General features: G+C 35.9%; 1 protein-coding gene across 1 annotated transcript in view; it reads right to left on the bottom strand.

Moving 5' to 3' along the window:
- Positions 1–22,806, bottom strand: part of adgrb3 (adhesion G protein-coupled receptor B3) — a 207,594-nt gene that overhangs the window by 23,517 nt on the left and 161,271 nt on the right. Inside the window, exons 17-19 of the mRNA XM_067385508.1 lie at positions 19,217–19,343; positions 16,847–16,950; positions 16,657–16,759 (exon numbers count right to left, since the gene is read on the bottom strand). Of these exons, the coding sequence (XP_067241609.1) occupies positions 16,657–16,759; positions 16,847–16,950; positions 19,217–19,343 (334 nt within the window). The remainder of the gene's footprint in view (positions 1–16,656; positions 16,760–16,846; positions 16,951–19,216; positions 19,344–22,806) is intronic.

Genomic DNA, 22,806 nt, shown 5'->3' with positions numbered 1-22,806 from the left:
GATTCTCCCTCCACCAGATTCACTTGTCGGCGGCTAGCTGCTGGGTAGATTTGCCTCCAAGTTCACCACCCTTAATGTGCTTTACCCAAGACATGATCCTGTATCAGCATCCATGATGGGTCTTTCCTATCAGCCAATCAGCTTTTCGGGACTTTAGAGGGTTTTATACAATCAGCCAATCAGCACCCACTGACTGAAAAACTGGCCTGGCAGTTCTACCAGGTGTCTGAAAAAGACAATAAATTTGCAACGTCTTTGTGGAGACATTGCATTGACAGCAACAAACTAGAGCGGTGCGATTTTAGTGCATTTCGTTCCTTCACAGTGGTGCGCTTTCATTCTTTCCTAAAAGGCCAAACTTAATGTCCAAATCAGCTAGATCAATGATTGTGGTAAAAAGGAAGTCTATTGTTGCTAAACTGAAGGATGTGCTCGATAATAAAAAGAGATGTTAAAAAACTGAATTATGCTGCAAAAGAGATACTGTTCCTCAAGCGTCTTTCTGTGCACTTCTGTCCGAGATGGAGGGAAACACGGAAAAGCAAAGTGAACTCTGAGCTTTTGGATTCACGCCTAAATGGTTAAATACACACAAATATATCAGCATGCCCGGTTTTATGAGTATTCGCTTAAACAGTCTGTTATGTCTTAAGTGGACATAAACATTTGGGAAATAATTCACATGTGTAACAGTATATTTGGTCTTAAAGTGACAGCAGCCTAATAAACCTGCTGCCGCCTGTTTCAATGTTAATCAAAAAAACAAAAGACAGAAAAATCCCTAGCTGTTCTCTACAGTAGTAGATTTAGATGGATTAATCTATATTTAATTTACACATTAAAGACTATGCAGTGTTTTACACTTGATTACTTTATGTTGATAAAGACTGTTTTTTTATTATTTATTTCACAAGAATGCTCTATTTGTTAAGCTCTAGGCTGTTCCTGATCACATCAAAGAGAGGGAATGGAATATGTTGCACATGTTGCTTGACAATAAATAGTTGGCAATTCATGATACTTTAAATAACACCATGGATCTATTTGAAGCATTCTATTTATCAAGTAGTATTATTTATTTCAGTGATCATATCGGTGATCAGTATTGGCCAACACTGCTTCCAGTGATCGGTAATCAGTGATTGGCCCCAAAAACCCTGACCTGAGCACCCTTGATATATATATATATACACAGTCAATGGATGCTGATTGGTTGATAATAATGTTGTAAAATTCCCACTAAAGTCCCGAAAAGCTGACTGGCTGATAGGAAAGACCCATCATGGATGCTGATACAGGATCATGTCTTGGGTAAAGCACATTAAGGGTGGTGAACTTGGAGGCAAATCTACCGAGCAGCTAGCCGCCGACAAGTGAATCTGGTGGAGGGAGAATCTGGATGCTCATGGCACAGAAGAGAGCTGAGAGCACGGCCGACATTAGCCAGAGACAAGCTGGACAGAACGTAACGAAGACCCTGCTTCCACCTGATCCCGGTCCACCTGATGTGGCCAAGACAAATGCTGTGAAAATGGATCAGCTGGCAGCATGTGATGGGACACCTGATGCTGTTTAGCTCTCTCATGCTGTCATAAAACCACTACTCTTCAGTAAACCAGCTTTCATGAGCACATGCACACAACATCCGGGAGATTTAGCTTGAAGTTCACAGCCAGGGTGCGTCTAAGCCAGGCGACTTCTGGACCAATGTTTCCTTCCGCATACACCGTTCCTTGACTTATAGAATTAGAAGGACACCATGGTTATATAATTAGTATAATCTCTACAATTAGTAAACAACTTCACAATCTCTACAATGTATATAACTTTTTGGATCTTTTTATCACTTTTTTTAGTGACATGTGAAGGCCAAGTATGGTAACCCAAATTAGAGCAAATCGTGGACACACATTTAGAACAGTGGGCAGCTATTTTGCCGTGGCACCCGGGGAGTGATTGGGGATTAGTCCTCAGTCATTTCTTGCCGGTATTGAGAATGTATCACAAAAATATTAAGCAGCTCAACTGTTTTCAACATTGATGATAATTATAAGATGTTTCTTGAGCAGCAAATCAGCATATTGGAATGATTTCTGAAGAATGACACTGAGGACTGGAAGTATTCAGCTTTGCATCACAGGAATAAATTACATTTCAATATATAATAAAATGAAAAACACATTAGAAATTGTAATAATATTTTACAGTATTACTGTATTTTTGATCAAATAAATGCAGCCTTAGTAAGCATTAGAGACTTCAATATTGTGTAAAAGCAGAAGTAGGCCTAACTACTAGGCCACAGCTAAGGATTGTTCAGCTAAATTTTCACACTTACTGTTACATAAACACTTAGCATTGTCTATTCATACTCCAGTGCTGGAAGATACTTTAAACTAGAGTTAGATACTTCAAAACATTTACAACTGGATCTTAGCACCACATTTTTAGAGGCATTTCTAGGTGTCAGATGCGTTTCGCTCCATTTTCTGCCTAATGCTAGCTGCTTAGCAAACAAGATGGGAGGTGATGTGGCTCATGGCACATGCATGTCACCGCAGGACCTCACAGCCATATGGGCCAGTGCTAATGACTGATGAAGAAACACTTATGCCACACGGAGCATAAACTAACTGCTATAAATACAGTATCGATTGACACTCTTAACAAGTAGCCTGCATGACTGTTTAGGCAAATACACATAGCAAAAAACTACAAACAGAACAGAAACAAAGCATACTCCCGCAGGTCTCCTATATAGATAACATCACACAGAGCAACAAGGTGCGGTCAGATCACATTTAAAGGTAATTGAAAGCATATGAAAGCTCCTAACCTGAGTGGGAATTTGACTTGTATCTTTAAGTACCAAATGTACTATATCTGTATGCGTGTGGGTTTGCCTGAAGAGCTGGGCAGCAGAGGAAGTGGAGGGGGTGGCACACAGCCTCAGCTGAAATCCTGAGTACACACTGCCCTTTACAAAGGCAAATTGCCGGGAGATATTGAGCCCACTGTGTCTGTATCCATGGCAACAGAGGAAGTTCAAGAGAACGGTAAAGAACAACATAGCTGACGTAAAGGAAGGCGTGTGTGTATATGTCGAAGGGCTGATGCTGGTGCGCTCTGCTGGGATCCATGTACGTGAACGTGAAGCCAGGGAGGGTTCGAGACATTAACTGTAAGGTTAGCGAGTTCATTTTCATACATGAACGATGAGACTCTGGTGTAATGCTAACTTGCTTCAATAAGCTTCCGGACACACAGTTGAGGTTGAAACGAATATGAAAATAAATAATCCTATGTAATATGCTTCAATTTATGAGAACTATTAAATCATGGTAAAACAATGGACGTCTAATGAAATTCAGCTGGGTTTTCATTAATGAAACTGCATGTTTGAACTCACTAGAGAACATTATGTTGATACATTTCAACAAAATGCTAATACAACGAATGCAATAATGTAATGAATTTAAAGCACTTCACAAATGAAACTCATAATCAGATATCCTAAAGCTTTAATTGTGGAATAGCTTATTTTACAAGAGAATATGAGTTTTAGTCAAAATAAAATAAAATATATCTAAGATTTTGAAAACTAGAGATGCACTGCAAATCGTGCTGGAGTATATATATATATATATATATATATATATATATATATATATATATATATATATATATATATATATATATATATACACACACATTTTTATTGTCATTCTGCAGAGTGCAAGTACAGAGCCAATGAAATGCAGTAGCTCGCTGTTATGATTTTTAAAATGCATTTTAATCAAAATAAATAAAAAAATTAACTCCAAGTTTTTGAAAACTTGAGATGAACTGCGAATCAACTTGATATAAACAGTATATTTTTTTGATTAGGTTCAACATGTCATTGTGAAATGCAGTAGTTCTCTGTTATAGTTTATAAATATGCATTTTAATCAAAATAAAATAAAATTATGAAAACTCCATGTTGATGAAAACTTGAGATGCACAGCAAATCATCTTGGAATCAAATCGTGACTCCTTGAATCAAAATCTCGAGGTGCCTAAATATTCCTGTCCCTAATGTTTTTTTTCTTCCAGTTCTTCCCTAGTGAAAAATAAAATATACCAAAATGTATTTGAAATGAAATAATAATTTAATGTATTAAAATAATTTAACGCAAATAAATTACTGAAGCATGTGAAATTGCACCATTAACGTAATTTAGATCACGCAGTTAGATTATCTTAAAAGTCCATGCTGATTAGGCTACAGAGATGACAGAGAGAATAGAGACTTATTCATTCCAGTGTCTGTTTCGCTTTAAAACACAAACACTCTGTCATATTGTGTCATTGTATCTGAACAGCGCGAGCCCTCCCACACCGCGCTGTTCCTGTCTGAACGGAATGTCGAAACATCCCACCGCTGTATGGCCAGATGATATGCAAACTATGTTTCTCGGCTGGATAAAACAAACCAGTGTCTCGCTATGAAAGTTTGGATGGATGAGGATTGCAATCAAAGAAAAGAAGATTGCGGTGACGTACAGGAGTCATACATTAAGCACGTGTGAGTCCATTGTATTGATACCATTTGTATTGAACAAATCATTTCAGTACATTCACGTTGTTTTCACACACATTCAGGATAACATTTGGTTTTGTAAAAATCACACTTCAGTCTGATGGTTTACTTTGCTGGATATAGGAAATGATGGCAAAATGAACATGTTAAACAAGATAAATGGTGTATGCTTAATTTCACGATAAACAATAGGGTGTGTCTCCCTCAAATACATTTACATATTTATGTAGTGCTGAGGTCCAACTAAAGATATACTGATGTATATTTGATTGTGCTAAAATGGAACTATTGCAAGTATACTTTAGGTACACTTTACAATATCTTTCATTTAAAATTACACAGTGATCATACTATCCTTACTAATAGTGACATTAAAACACATTTTGGCTTAATATTAAAGGTTCCCTAGAATCAAAAATTGAATTTACCTCGGCATAGTTGAATAACAAGAGTTCAGTACATGGAAATGACATACAGTGAGTCTCAAACTCCATTGTTTCCTCCTTCTTATATAAATCTCATTTGTTTAAAAGACCTCCGAAGAACAGGTGAATCTCGACATAACACCGACTGTTACGTAACAGTCGGGATCATTAATATGTGCGCCCCCAATATTTGCATATGCCAGCCCATGTTCTGAACATTATGAAAGGCATTAGACAAGGGCAGAACGTCTGGATCTGTGCACAGCTGAATCATCAGACTAGGTAAGCAAGCAAGGACAATAGCAAAAAAATGGCAGATGGAGCAATAATAACTGACATGATCCATGATATCATGATATTTTTAGTGATATTTGTAAATTGTCTTTCTAAATGTTTCGTTAGCATGTTGCTAATGTACTGTTAAATGTGGTTAAAGTTACCATAGTTTATTACTGTATTCACGGAGACAAGAGCCGTCGCTATTTTCACACTTGCAGTCTGTATAATTCATGAACAACTTCATTCTTTATAAATCTCTCCAACAGTGTAGCATTAGCCGTTAGCCACGGAGCATAGCCTCAAACTCATTCAGAATCAAATGTAAACATCAAAATAAACACTGTACTTATGCGATTAGAAATGCTGCATGACTAACACTTTGTAAAGATCCATTTTGAGGGTTATATTAGCTGTTTGAACTTTTTTTATGTTGTCTAAGGCAAGCGTGAACTCTTGGGGCGTGGAGCACGAGATTTAAAGGGCCACACACCCTGAATCGGCTCATTTTGTAATTATGCTCCAAAATAGGCAGTTAAAAATACGAATATTGAGCTGTATTTTGAGCTGAAACTTCACAGACACATTCAGGGGACACCTTAGACTTATATTACATCTTTAAAAAATAAGTTCTAGGGCAAATGTGCTTAAGTTTAATTATATTTATATCAATAAGTCTCAAGTGATACAACAGTAAATATGTTAATGAATTCATACTATACTTGTTATGAAATACATGTATTTTAGGGTCTGTACGCATTTGTCATCTTACACTTTGCCAAGGTTGATACTTTAAACAGCACTGCTCTGTTGTTGTTGTTTTTTTACAGAAATGTGTTCATGTCATTCTATCATAGCACTCACACATTGTGCAGGGACCAAGCTGTCAGTAGATATCTATAGAATACCGTCTTCCTCACAAAGCTTAACTAAAAGGCAGGCGGAAAAAATACCACCCCAGATTACATCTACAGATGTCAATGTCATAAGTTTGCCAGTGCAGTAGGTCAGTTTGCCCATTAAGTTGTCATTAATTATGTATCATTCAGCTGTTCAAACATGAAAAAGACTGACTCATTTTACCCCAAGGCAAAGTTATAGATAAAACAAATTAGAGCATGTTTTTAGTGAAAGCTATCTCTGCAGATCATCAAAGTGGCTGATGTGTCAGAAGCATTCAAATTCTTGACTTTAAGCTTGATAATTTGATCTGTGAGTCATCCGTCATGGTTTCTTATCAACAGAGAATCCTTTCATTACAGACGATTCTTCGAGGGAGCTTCAATATTCTCTCTGAAGATGTGATTAAATGATGCCATGAATAATAATAATAATAAAAAAATAATAATATAGTATAATTGTAGTCTTTTAAAAGTAAATATGTGATGGGAATATGTCACGGCATTGTCCTCTGCCAATGAGACTCTACCAAGAGGAATAAACTTCTGATAGTTGGAGGGAGCAACTTAAAATATTTAAACATATACGTAAATACCAAAGCCATTAATTCAGTACTGACATTCAATTTTGCAACTGAGAAAAATTATGTAAGAAATATGTTTTCAGAATGTTACCCTGTGCAAGACTTGTTTTCAGAACATCTATCATAACTTAGATATTTTCTGGTAACACGAGTATGGGGAACAATTCTCACTTTTAACTAGTTGCTTATTAGCTTGCATATTGGATGATTATTAGTCCTTAAAAAGCACATATCAATGCCTTATTCTGCAAGACCATATTCTACATCCCTAAATCCTACCCATAACTAAACTTAAAAGCTACAACAACTACCTTACTTACTATTAATAAGCAGTAAATTAAGAGTTTTTTAGGCAAAAGTCATAGTTAAAGGGTTAGTTCACCCAAAAATGAAAATTCTGTCATTAATTACTCACCCTCATGTTGTTCCAAACCCATAAGACCTTTGTTTATCCTCGGAACATAAATTAAGATATTTTTGATAAAATCCGATGGCTCAGTGAGGCCTGCACCGCCAGCAATAACACTCCCTTTTTCAATGCCCGGAAAGCTACTAAAAACATATTTGAAACGGTTCATGAATTATTCAACAGCTCTTTGACAGTGACCAGGTGACATAAAAAGTAGTCAATTTAAAAAGTATTCAATACTTCCATTCACTATCTTTTAAATATGACAATATGCTCCGCAAAATGACAGCTTTCTGTGAGCAGCGACTTAAATCTAAGCCAGAGCTGTAATATCAGCGGGTGTCTGTAATATTGCAACGCTCTCACAGATCAGCACAATGTAAAGGAAGTGTTGATATTGTAAGCTGTGGCTAAGAGTCAAACTGACATGATGCTGATATCCAGGGCAATTAAGCCAAACTCTTTGTACAACAGAAAAGAATACGTTTCAAAAATGGTCCTATTTCCCCAGTCTGGATATTTCGGGAACCCTGCCTTCATTACACTCTTGAGCTGTAGCTCAATATCTCAGTTTAACAACTATTTATTCAAACTCTGTCAAGATTATTGTTTGAAATGCTTTTCTCCTCGGCAATTAATGTAACATACTCCCCGCATCTACCCTGATACAAACAGCACTCTTCAGCTGTTTGAGCAGGGTTGTTCCTGTTTTGACATAAATGCCTTTCCGACATTAATATTTATGATAAATGCTGCTGCTATGCTAAGATATGAAAATGCTGCTTTCTATTATTCAACTAGTGAGGTAAAAAAAAAAGCACAGATGCTACACTAGTAGCATCTAAACAATTCATAAAGTATGGCTGCACCAATCTCTGCTTAATAGGCAAATATCTAGTATATATACAACAAATAATCATACAGCATCTTCTTCGCTGCTGCCTGGATTGACTATTACTATTGTCATCGTTTCCAAAACAAAAATTCCACAGGAAAAACCTCAGAAAGGTAAGCAAATTACGAATGCTTTTCATCAAGTTCAAATGTTATTTGGATCGGTTCTTTCCAATCAAAATCCTTGATGTTTGTGTTTGGAAAGGTGCTGCGGGCTATCCTCACATCTTAGTACTTGAGGAGATAAACAAGTCAGCAACTGATCAAAAGGAAGTTGCACATAAATACAGACACTAAATTATAGACTCGTCTTGAAGGTGAAGATTAGAATCATTTACCTCTGTAAACATGAGGTTTTTGAGGTCTGGTGCAAAATGATACTGAGAAATATTCAGGAGAGCTGACCATCACTCCTTAAGAGATCAGCTACAACATGATGCTATGTTCCTATCATTTAAAGTCAATATGAAATGAAAAAAAAAAGAAAGAACCCTTTTTACTTTGTAATGCACATTTATGGTCTTATTGTGCATGGTGCATTAGTTCAAAATATTCAAGAATGTCTTTGCAATCTTCTATTAAACTATAAATCTTGCTCTGTCTTATCAACAACTTTCCTTTTGGCTGATCACAAAAGGGCTGTGCATCATACAGAGCTGCCTTTTAAATTCCAATTTAATTCTGGTATTTCAAATGAGCAAATATGATAGAGAATAGCAATTCAAATTTGAATGTTCAGAAGTAGAAATGAATTGAAATGTAAAGAAATTGTAACTTTTAACTAGAGAAGAAAGTTTGGCAAGACTGTCACATTAGCTTCACAAAGACTTGCCTCAAAGTTTAAAAAGGTTTAAAGCTTTATATGCTTTATGTACTTTGAAAACTAATATATACAGTGGTTGTTAGAATGATAGAAAGAATGAACGATAGATAGAATGAGCGAACAAATGATAGATAGAATGAACAAATGAACGATAGACAGAACGAACGAATAATAGATAGGTTGAACAAACTATAGAACGAACGAATGATAGAACGAACGAACAACAGACAGATCGAACGAACGAACGAATGATAGAACAAACGAACGAATGAATGATAGATAGAATTAACAAATGAACGATAGACAGAACGAATTAATGAAGAACAGAATGAACGAACGAAGGATAGAATGATATAGAACAAAGGAATGAACGATAGATAAAATGAACAAACAATAGACAACGAACAAAACGAATGAAAGAAAGATAGATAGAATGAACAAATGAACAATAGAACGAAGAAATGAAAGAACACACGATATATAGAACGAACGATAGATAAATGAATGAATAATAGAGCGAACGAACAATAGATAGAACAAACAAATAGGCAGAATGAACAAACAAAATATAGATAGAATGAACGAATGATAGTTAGGTAGAACTTTAGAACAAACGAATGATAGAACGAACAAACAACAGACAGATCAAACAAACGAATGATAGATAGGTAGAACAAACTATAGAACGAACAAATGAACAAACGAATGATAGATAGAATGAACAAATGAACGGTAGACAGAACGAATGAATGAAGAACAGAATGAACGAACAAAGGATAGAACGATATAGAACGAAGGATAGATAAAATGAACAAACAATAGACAACGAACAAACAAATGAAAGAACGATAGACAGAATGAACAAATGAACGATAGAACGAACAAATGAAAGAACAAACGATATATACAACGAACGAATAGAATGAATGAATAATAGAGCGAACGAACGATAGAACGAACAAATAGGTAGAATGAACAAACAAAATATAGATAGAATGAGAGATAGACCAAGAACAAAGGTTAGATCGAAAGTTAGAACAATAGAATAATAGAACAATAGATAAATAGATAATGATAGATTATGATAGATTATATAGAATGAATGAACGCTAGATAGAATGAGCGAATGAAAGAACGAATTAACATAGACAACGAACAAATGAATGAAAGATAGAACAAACGATAGACAGAATAGAATGATACGTAGAATGATAGATAGATAGATAGATAGATAGATAGATAGATAGATAGATAGATAGATAGATAGATAGATAGATAGATAGATAGATAGATAGATAGATAGATAGATAGATAGAACGAATGAACAATAGACATAACGGACAAATTCATTAAAGACAGAACGAACAAACAAACAAAGAACAACAGATATAATGAACCAATGAACGATAGAATGAACAAAAGAGAACGAATGATAGAATGAACAAACGATAGCTAGAACGAAAGATAGAACAACAACAGATAAATAGATAGATCTATCTAGAAGAGACTCACTGTGGCCCCCAAACCAATCTCGCTCAATTAAACGACCCAAACTCCACTGAGATAATTGGAGGCTGATGTAACTGAAAACTTAGACCAACTTATACTTTAAATTGAAAGTAAAAGTTCAGAGCCTCAAAGTGAATAAAGTCTGGTTCATATAAATCTGCCGTTTCATTTCCACTGACAGCTAGTACATACCGGCACTCGGATACTTCACAACGCACCACTGGATTAAATGGCACATTTTCTTGCAGCGAGAGATAAGAGAAAGTCTCGGAGCAACATTTAATAATCCTACAGCCCCATATGACAATTTAGGTGCTGCTAATGGAATAAGCGCAGACTCGGCCTCTGTCCGGCTTACACTTTTAAAAGAACTACAGCACAGACCATACATCTTTACCTCTCAACACAACACACACTAGAAGAATACACATAGTAATTTCTCATAGGTCTTATAGTGGGTGTACTGCACACACACACACACACACACACATGCACAAAAAACATATTTGTGCCACATTTCAACTGAAAAATCTCCTAAGGTTCCTATTATTTGCAATTTGATCTCAGTTGCATGTTTTATTCACTAACCAACATAACCATGTAAGAGCCATGTCTGTGTCTCCTACTTTCATAGCCACCTTTTAGTCAGACCTTATCAAGGTTGCAGACAACAAAAAAAAAAGAAAAAGAAAAATCACATAACTCACAGGAGACTTAACCGTTGTCAGCAGCCTTAATCATTTCGTGGGAGGGTAGCTGAACCGCTTTACATCTTTGATGCAATAAGGACGTCAAACCTTTGTTCCACTAAGTAAATGAATCATTCTATAATACAGCTTTTGCTTATAATGATGGTTGTTGATAGGTCAAAATTTTTTCATTTCCATTCAAGCAGATTTGCATTCATTTGGGGAAAATGTTGAACCCTCCCTCATGCTAAATGTAAAATGATGTGGTGTGGAATTAAAAAGGAAGATGGCAGTGTGTATGATCAGCACTGACAGGCCTTCAGATCAGCTCAACGTTCAGAGAAGCCGCAGGCTGAGTGCTCTCTCTCGCATGGCCATCACGTCATATGTGTGACCTCCATCTGGAGGCAAAAACCTGCACCCTCTGTGACACGTATCCATCGTCTTCACCAGTGTGATGAAGCAGGAATTACACTAAATTGCTACTTGAGAGCGTGGCAAATGGCTGTAAAAAGAACTGGCAAGACAGTGATACACTAGAGAATGGCATTTTATTGTCATGGTAACACCGAAGCACTGACCATTTAAAATGCTGTACTGATGCCTAAGATGTGGACAGTGTAGAGGTCCAGATGTAATTATGGCCCATTAATGGAGGACTGGACCTGCTGCACTGCTGTCATCAAGACTTACACTGTGCGTTTTCGTACCTCAACAAAATAAAGCAGATGCATGTCTAATACAAAAAAACAAACAAAAAAAACCTATGTAAATGGCATGTTTAATGGCAAATAACCCATGAAGACACCAAAGCTCTGTTCCAAAACCTTAAGGCATTATAGGCATGCTCCCAAACACAAAAGCTGTTCCAAAACGTAGGCAGCAAAACTATTCTGCCTTCAAAGATATCTCATTTTGGCTACATTCTGAAGGCAGTGTCACATGTAGTGTACACGAATAAGGAACTGACAGAATACACTGCAATAAGCTTAGTGAAATTATTCAACCAAGATGGTGGATGGATGAAGAGAAAACTGAAAAGCATTGAACAAAATAGTTTCATACATTGACTACGTTTACGTGCACCCTCATAATGCGATTACAATGGGATTTCGGCAATATTGTGATTGAACTTTACCTCATGTAAACACAATACTTCAATCAAACTAAAGCGATTAAGCTCATAATCATAGTAACCACAACTGCATACATCGATTTTAATCACAATAAACAGGCATGTAAACACCTTAATCGCACTCTGACAAAAGTGCGCACGTGCTCGGACGTACGCGGATGATGTGTTGTTCACACACCTTCACGAGTGACATTATTCTGAAGTTTTCCCTCAACTCCAAATCACTAAACACGTCTCTTCTCCTTATCTTCATCCAGAAATGCTGCGAAGAATTTGACGGCAGTGTAGGGAACCCCAGTTACAGTGGCATTGCTATGTTTATCACAAGCCGAATACTACTCACTACGTCCATAGAAATGTGTTTTGCTATTAAAACAGTGGCCAGTAACACACCTACTGAATGAGAGTTCTTCATTTGTGCTATACATTGAGGTATGAGAAGAATGGCGGTAAAATTAAACACTTCTTAGTGAACAATCAGAATAATGAAATTGCATGTAATTGCAAGTTTTGCTCATCTCATGTAAATATCTTACTGTGATTAAAGTCCTTACTCTGATTTTTGTAAAAAAAAAAAAAAAAAAAAAAATATATATATATATATATATATATATATTTACATACATACATACACATCAAAAGCCTCTAAGTGGCATCTGAAATTTTCTTCTAAAATTAGCATTTTTATCAAGCTCATATGTTTAGGTTCAGTAATTTCACTTTAATGGCAATTAATAGGTCCTTTTCATTGCCATTAAATATATATAGTCAAACCAAAAATTATTCAGACATTTTCGATATATTTTTACTAGTGGGTGCAGGACACTATAATTAATTTATGCAAGTGAGGATAGCAAAATAAAAGTAAACCATAGCATATTACAACCAAAAAATTCTTCATACAGTGGACTACCAATAAAATTGATAAAACTTGGGAACCAAAAATTGTTCAGACACTTTGACCTGACCATGTTTTGCTTAAGTGTTATCTGACATAATTAAGATACATTTTTTTCTGACGCAGTTTTAACTCTGAGATCTTGTCATATTTCATTACCATTTTTTTAAACTATAGTGAATAAACTGTATTAATGAATGAAATGTTCAAGGTGTCTGAATATTCAATAATTAAAGTAATGCGTATTGAATTATTGAGCAATTAATTATTAAATATTTTTATATTGTACAGTTTTACATTCATTAAAGTGCTGTAAAACTAAACCTTTGTTTTCAATGTTTCATTGCTGAATTATTGAGTTTCTAAAGTATTAAAAATGGAGAGAATACATTCCTGCTTCCCTAAAAATTCTTATATTTATTTAAACAGCGATGTTCTTTCTTGCAATGGATCTTTACCTGAAGAAGCATTGCTGTTAAAATAAACATGAAGATTTTGGAAACTGACTATGGTGTATGGAACTGTTTTCTGTCTTACGCACATGCCTGAGTTGGATTTATTGGGTCTATTAAAAAAATATTTTCTTTGGTTATATAGTCCTGCTTAGTTTTGAATGTGTTGCTTTAAAATGATTCAACAACATTTTATTTTATTTTATCATATTACATAATAAATAATTAAAACAATTTCAAGCAGCATTACTATTAAAACAATCCACAAAAAACATTGGTCTTTTAAAATGTTTTATAGAACAAATAAAGTCTTTCTGTTGGTCCTAAATGCACGCTTTTATAACCCATACGCCCTCAAGGTGCAGTCAGAGGAGCCGCAGTCAAGCGTCTCACCAGGTGATGGAACAGAGCTACAGTCAACGTCTTCTTTTGATCAGTTTAATGTAACAGGAAATTCATTTGTTTTAACCTTGGGAATTGACTTCCGTCCCAGAACGCTCGTTAGAATTAGAATTGGATAAAGCTCATGCCATGTGCTGCCTGAGAAAAAACTGCACTGAAATTTCTGACTGTGTGACTGAGTAATGTGTTATTCCCGCAACGGCGTTGACTCACTCAGAAGCCCTATCTGTGTGGGCAGCGTAGGAATAACGTTCCACTCTGTGTAAACCCTCCTCTGATGATAACCAAAAACCACCAGCTGTGCTAGTCCTGACAAGCTTGTAAGCAGTGAGAAATCAACCTCTTTTATCTTGTTTACTCAAACGAGGGCAAATGAGCATCATTTGTAAGCGTGAGAGTGAATAATTAATCTTTGTTCTTCCGAAGTTCTGCAATTTCCCATATCCAATCATCTCTGATGTTGAATTTGAAATGGTGAATGTGAGAAAATTTGACTCTAGGATCTACTGATCAGGATCTGAATCTTATAATTACATCTTGAATGACTTATATGCACCATCTCCTCACTGTGAGCAGGAAAAAAGAAATCATTTTGAGGATTGCCATCTAGCTGGGAGCCTATTTAGTCCCATTTAAAACGAATTGCAGACATGTAAAGAGCTTAAAAATGCTTTCACCCTACCTGGATCCTAAAATTTAGGCGTTTACAATGGCAACAAATGTTCAGATTCATGTGGGCTCCGGATATTGCAGAGAGACTGTTATATAATTGAACCATTTGGGCTGTGAACACTAAAGAGAGTTTTGCTTCAAGTTTACTGCGATGCATATCTACTAATCATCATCACATACAGGATAAACTTTAGTTTGGATAGTTCACCCAAAAATGAAAATGATCCCAAATTTAGTACCATAAGCCAGTTATTATAGTTTATAAAGTTATATAAATATGGATATTTTCAGAAAAAAAAAAAAAAAAAAAAAAAAAAAAAAAACATCGGTTTACTTCAGAAGGCCTTTATTAACCCCCCAGAGCTGTATGGATTACTTTTATGATGGATGGATGCACTTTTTTGGGAATCAAAAAAATGGTGCCCTTCACTCCTATTATAAACCTGGGAAAAACAAGGATATTTTTTCTTTATTATACCTCCGATTGTGTTTGGTTAAAAGAAGAAAGACATATCCACCTCGGATGGCTTGAGGGTGAGTAAATTATGGGATGATTTTAATTTTTTGGGTGAACTATCCCTTTAAGACTTGCAAGTAAATAAATCTTTTTGCTACTCATATCAGACAATTCTCACTCCCAGCTTCCTTAACTGAACACCGCCAAAAACCTTCACTCAACTACAAAAAAATTGTTTGATGATGAAAGACTGTTTAGTCCTTAGGGAAGTTGATCACTTGGAAAGGGGTTAGGATTGTTTAGATTTTGATGTCAAAACTCACTCATCTCAGCGAGAACAATGAAACAATGTCAATGAATCAAAAGTGTAACTTTTATGTCTCGTATGTGGAATTACAAACTCAGAGCAAAAAAGTTCACAGTCAAATGTCTATTCTGTGGACTACACGGATACAATCTTTCTTGTCTCGTACCTGTGTATGTCCATTTTGCATTTGCATTGTATAATTCAGACTGCAGCCAGCTGGATTATGGCTAATGTATTTAGTGACTCTGAACATAAAGGCATCATCATCATTTCTCCTTGGCATTGGACACAGAGCGATGTACTCATTTGCTAAAAATAACTGCTATGGCTTGCTGAGTACTAATTTAAGATTCAAATATAATCTAGTATACTGATAAACAATGGTGAGAAGAATCTCATGCCTGTCTGAACGCACAGAGGAAACTATTTAACTGTATAATGTCTTATGATTCAAATCAGCAATAAAGAAATAAAATCCAACAGCAATTGTATCATAAATTGGGCTTCAAATCACACAAAGTTAGCTTAAATTTGAATAATAGAAGAATAAGCACCTGGCCCTTTTAGGTTCTGTTTAAATGAACCTATAACAAAAAGCAATTCATTTATCAGACATTTGCTAAATGAACCTAAACTGCTCCTTTAGGAGAATTGGTGTCTATTCAGCATAAGAGTATAAAATATAAGCATATAAAAATATGTATAGAAATTGCTTACTAGATGAAAAGAATGCAATTTGTTTATACAAACACAACATAAGCATATAACAAAATATGTAGCTCACTACACAAAGACTTGAACATCTGGATAGGTAGGTAGGTCACTTCAGAAAAAATTAGGGCAGCCAGCTTGAATTTAAGTGAGTCACAATGCCTCAAAATAGAGGAATTAAAACAATCTGGTGGGGTGGTATGATATACAAACAGCAGACAGAAAGTTCTTCACCAGTAATAAATAAACCAAATGTTTTGTTTGCATTATAAATCTCTCGGAAATGTCTCGATCGACATAATATTAGTGCAGAGAAACTGGCATGCAAGACAAGCCTACAAAACCAGCCCACACACAAGCCAAGAAACAAATATGAGAATCCAGAGTGGACATTTTGTTCAAGTACAAATCAACATTCAAATAACGTTCAGTAAATGCTTGGTGGCCTTCATTGCAATTTCAATCAAATCTGGCAGTATCCGAGTAAAATACATTAAAGACGGATAAAAGTAGATAAAATTGAAATATTTACCGCATTATGTGTCTGCGTCTGTCCAACTAGTATCAGGATGTTGGAGCAGATGATTGAAAGGCAGAAATTGATCAGAATGATTGATCTCTCTGACCTGATGTACCTGAAAAGAAATGGTTTCACAAAGTTGCATTCCTCCAAAAGTGCCATGGCATTATTTGTAACATCCTTTGTACATCTATGCACTTACCTCCATAGAACAGCATACACCACGGCCAGTGTGATCAAGGCCAGACAGGACAGACCACAGCCCACTATTAGTGTCACAGATGGAACCCCTGAGTACTCCATAGCCTGTGAATGGCACACAAGAGCTTCAGTGAGCGATTTTCAAACCCTTGTACCGCTAATAAAAGCCCATTTCGGTGCCTTCATTACGGGGAGCTTGCTTATTGCAGCACAGCCATTAATACTGCACAAATTCAGAGGATTAAAGCACAGGCTTTTTTTGGTCTGTAATTCATTTTTCCCTATTCAATCTCCCCTTCACATGAATAAAATGTGTTTTGCCCCCACTCAAATGAACAGTGCTCATTATCAACTGGTGGGTGATTAATGTCACAAGGCATAATTAACTAAAATACATAACAATCTGTTTTAAGCCATCAGTCAAGGGTTATCTTAAGGTTATCTTGGCAGTTATTTCCAAAATGCAAGTACAGCTACTTGAATTGAGAAACATGGAAATCTCCAAAACGGAATGTCAATCTTCAATTAACATTACAACTATGATACGTTATGTTTCACATTCAAATATGAAAACAATGGACAAATTAATTCTTTAGCTCAAATCATGTAAAATAGTGGTGTTTTTAGTGGTTTTTTTGCATTCAAGAGTGAACAAACAAAAAATGCTTCAATGAAAAGCATAGGTTTTAAAAGTAGGTTGGGGGACTTTCATTTGTCTATCAAAAATGCGACTGGCTCTTTAAACGTAAGGAGGGACTTTTGCTGACATATTGAGTTGTTATAATTTCTCCTATTTATTTTAATTTTATCGTCATTTATTAATCAAATAACAAACTGAAACAACTAAATAGTCTGTGTTAATACATAATAAAAAAAACATATATATTTTAATTTTAATTTTGTATGGTCTCCATTGGCCTTGATAAGGCATTGTTTTTATGTACTTTTCCACAGTCTCTGTTGTTATTGACTTCCAAATAGTATCTAGTTGTTCCCAAAGATCTGCTTTTGATGAAACATTTGAGCAATCTATCTTGGAATCCATTTAATCTCGACAATAATTATATTTTAGCATTAGAAACACTACTGACTAAAAAGGCTTACACATACTGGTGTGGATTAACCATTACAGAAACATAAAAAATGATTTTGGTAATCACCAATACTGTTAGTTTAGGGCAGCTGTGGGACAAACCTTCCATTGGGTGGAGGTATACATTTGTTAAGCACTACATATACAGTATATATACATATTCATATACATATATACATATATATATATATATATATATATATATATATATATATATATATATATACACACACACACACACACACACACACATATGATCTTAACTATATATACCTATGAGGCCTTAACTAAGCCCTCGCAGTACATATCCCAGCTAGTCCATTTATTTATGCCTTTTCCCCCAGAATTCCATCTGACAAACCCCCCTCAATCCAGCTCCCGGGAGTCACAAGTCATTGTGACATATCAGCTGTGCTTTGCAATGATAGGAGTTATCAAACTTTGCCCCTGCTGCATCGCTGAGATGCAGACAACACCATTATTTTCACACGGGAGCCATTTATTCACTGACTGGTCACATGGGCAGAGAAAAAATGGCTGCCTCTTACTCTGTAGGGTAAAACAGCCATGTTTTGCTGTCTACTGAATCTACTAGTAAAGAGACCACCGCTGATGGCATTATATCTCAAATGTGAAGCTTATCCAAATGCTATGAGCAAAGGTAAAAGGTAGATTAATATTATATGGTTACATTAATCTACATCAATAAATCCGGGAACTTTAATAGAGGATGAAGCCATTATTACATAATATGAAAGCCATAATTTATTTGCACAATCCAGGAATATTTGCATAATACCTAAGAATTATTTTATTCATATAAATAGCTAATTTAATCTCACTGATGAAGAGGCTACAGCTGATGCCATCTCAAACGTGAACATATCCAAATGCTTTGAACAACATTTAGTAAAGGCAAAATGGAGATTATGTCATTTTCTACCCTCAATTTACATCAATATGTGAAGAGGGAAGCTTTAATATATAAATCAAAATATTAAACGATTTATTGTTTATTTAAATATGTATGATATACACTCACATATATGCAGATATAAGTAATTTAATATTCTATTAGCAATTACTTAAACACAGGAGATTCTGAGCACTCTCTCACACACACACACATGCACAAGCTTTGCACAGGTTGATTACTATCTTAATCAAATATGACATAATTAAAGTCATTTATTAAATATCACTTTGAAAACCACACACGCACTTTAATCAATACAGCATCTCTTGAGATCCCCCGTAGAAGACAATTCCAATACTTACTATTTCTCTGGGTTGTTGAGCCAAAATGGCGAAGGTAGATACCCGATCACATAAGCATTTGGTGTGGGATGCATCGGTGAGCACAGTTCTGCATCCTTTAGAGCTCCAGCTGCCCCAAGAATCGTTCCTACACAACACAGAGAAGATTAAATCGCTTTAACAAGCTTTTTCCCTGTGAATCCGTCGCTCTGAATTCTCAACAATGCGCTCTCCTCTCACCCACTTCACTTATTACTTAAGCGACAGAAAGTAAAAGCAACGCATTTCAGTGCAGATCGTATTGAGTGCGACTGAAGCGCTGAGGCTCTGTGGTGCTGAACGACTCACTGCTCACAGAGATACACTCACACCACACAGCAAAATAAACCCGAACCTGTGATTCCTTTGGACGCTTTTCCTCGCGTTCTGCTTCAGCTTTCTCTTATCTCTCTCTATCGATATGTATTTCCACTCGCTTTTCTAATTAGCGCCCTTTGGACGCTTTCCTGAGGGAAAAAAATCAGCCTAGAAACGGCGGACGGCATCAGATTGATACTCTCTTGCCTCCTGCCTCGCGCTACAGCGGAGGGGGGAGATACCTCAGAAATAGTCCCCTGTTCTTGTTCGTTCATCCTGATTACGGCATTTATCCGTAAATACTGGAAGTTTATTCGATTTTATAGCTTTTGTTTTCACAGTATTCTTCCCCCGAAACGTAAACGTCAGGGAAAAACCGAGCCGAAGCGTTAACCACCCCGTGAAAACGGGCTGGATGGTAGCAGCCAATTTCTCCTTCTCTGGCTACCAAAATGATAGAATAGACATCTCACATATTTATTAATGCTTACACATCTTGTCTGATATTGCAGTGGTTACATCTAAAGATCGCAGGCTGATATCTTACTTAACTAAGCCTGATAATAAATCATTTAAAAGGGGGAAAAAGCTTATAAACATCATTCGAGGATGTATTTACTTAACTGATCAATGTTTGATTACATTGTGTAAAATATTCATATCTGAACCTCTGATATAACGAAATCAGTTAGTCAACACTGTAGTAAAAGTAGTCTACTATGATTAACCAGTTGATACTGTAACTAGTATAAAAGCAACACTGAATTATAGTGCCTCCAAAGGATGCATAACAAATACAGCCCTTTTCCGGAGGCTGTATAACATGACACCCTAAGTGACTTTTCCCTGAGGAAGACTATGCAGGATTGTGTCTGCACATCTCCATAATTAAACCGCAGCAATTGCTCTCTTTTCAAGGTTTAATTAAGCTTTATAACTCACTCTTTTCCATATGCATGGATAGCATGCATAACTTAAATGCGATTAACGGTCATTATGTAATAGCATATCTGTAGTTCATATATATTAATATATGAAAATGTATGACTCATCTGAAAATTTCATGACATTTCTAAGTACCTAAAATGGACATGATCTGTAATGATCCAAAAGCATTTCATGCATACAGTACCAAATGACCCTTGGTTTTGGATCATATTTATCTGCAGATATGTGTACAATGTAAATCAGGCCTGATTGATTCGCTCATGGAAGACGAAGTGTGGCCCTGTCCTGTCTAACCGCATCGACAGCAAGCCAATAGCGACTGACTCCAGGCATCTATTAGGACATTGTGGAATGGATTTCTGTGGGTTACCATGTCAGCAAACCTATATGATTTGATCCACTCAATATGCGGTCAATTCATCCAAACTATATGACATTATAGAAGCAACACTATGTTATCATAATTATCAAAACAAAAGGGACTTTGCTATATATATATATATATATATGTCTTTACTTTGGTAATTCCAGTTTACAAAGCATGTTTCTGGAAGTTGAATATATTTTCTACCAGAGAGAAGGCAATTTATTTTCCATTTAGTTGCATCTGTTCTCTTGTTACTCACTTGGCTCTTCCGGTCTGGGTGGAATTTGAAAGACACACAGTCTGTGGAGGAGTCTGTGGGTGTATGAATTACGCTAGGCTCAAGATAGACTCGGTTTCTAGGCAATTGTATGAGGAGAAACTAATGACTTTAAATAGCCGGAACGTGGCGCTGTCCATGGTACTGAATCACTATAGATAACAGATAACACTGTAAACCACAGTTTTGACATTTTGGGGATTTATTTTGAATAGTTATAAGCATGACACTTTAGCAAAAACCTATATTGTCTCATTATTATGATTATTTAATAATAATCATTTATATTTTATACAAAATGTACTGTTTGGGTGCCAGGTTATTGGCGGTAATTCACTTCATAAAGGGAAACTGCGTGCTTTGAACTGCCATAATGTTGAAATCAGGGGTCTATTCATGTCTGTTATGAGGTTATTTTTGGACTGTTTATTTTATACCTAAGCCTCGAGTCTAACAATAATCTTTTAAAGGCACTTACACAAAGCAACTCAGCATTACACTTAATTCAATGCTGTATGAAAAAAGTATTGGACATCTGACAAAAATACAACACAATGCCCACCAACTTCTTTATATATACACATACACACACATTCACTGGCCACATTATTAGGTACATCTGTTCAACTGCCAATAACGCAAATATCTAATCAGCCAATCACATGGCAGCAACTCAATGCATTTAGGCATGTAGACATGGTCAAGATGAGTTCAAACTGAGCATCACAATGGGAAAGAAAGATGACTTAAGTGACTTTGAACATGGCATGGTTGTTGGTACCAGACAGGCTGGTCTGAGTATTTCAGAAGCTGCTGATCTACTGGGATTTTCACACATAACCATCTCTAGGGTTTACAGAGAATTGTCCGAAAAAGAAAGGATACTGTGAGCTGCAGTTCTGTGTGCAAAAATGCCTTGTTGATGCCAGAGGTCAAAGGAGAATAGTCAGACTGGTGCAAGATGATAGAAAGGCAACAGTAACTCAAATAACCACTCGTTACAACCGAGGTCTGCAGAAGAGCATATCTGGATGCACAACATGTCGAACCTTGAAGCAGATGGACTACAGCAGCAGAAGACACACCGGTGCCACTCCTGTAAGCTGAGAACAGGAAACTGAGGCTACAGTTCACACTTGCTTAAAGTATTGGACAATAGAAAATTGGGAAAATGTTGCCTGGTCTGATGATTCTCGATTTCTGCTGTGGCATTCAGATGGTAGGGTCAGAACTTGGTGTAAACAACATGAAAGCATGAATCCATCCTACCTGATGCCTGTCAATTTTCAAGATGTGACAGTTGCTTGAGACTTTATGTTTAACAGGTAGAACATAAAAAAACATTACTTTTAAAAGATAACTACTTCATTATATTAATAAGAAACATTTTAAAATGCATCCTTTTTTACCCATCACTTTTCAGCATCATTCTACATTAATTTTCAAACATCACTACTTAATTTTTTATCTTGTGATGTGACAAATTAATTTTTTTAGTGAAGTTCTCAATTAATAGTTTTTCTTAATAGTTTAGTTTTTAAAGTACAGTTCTCAATTAATTTAAGGTCATAAAATGCCATAATAATTATAAAATAACTTGAAAAAATACTGTTTAAAATGTAGTTTTAGACTGAATACAGCAAACCACATTACAGAACGTGT

Source organism: Chanodichthys erythropterus, chromosome 5, assembly GCF_024489055.1.
Source record: "Chanodichthys erythropterus isolate Z2021 chromosome 5, ASM2448905v1, whole genome shotgun sequence".
NCBI classification, from domain to species: Eukaryota; Metazoa; Chordata; class Actinopteri; order Cypriniformes; family Xenocyprididae; genus Chanodichthys; species Chanodichthys erythropterus.
This window is presented reverse-complemented; position numbering and strand designations above follow the sequence as displayed.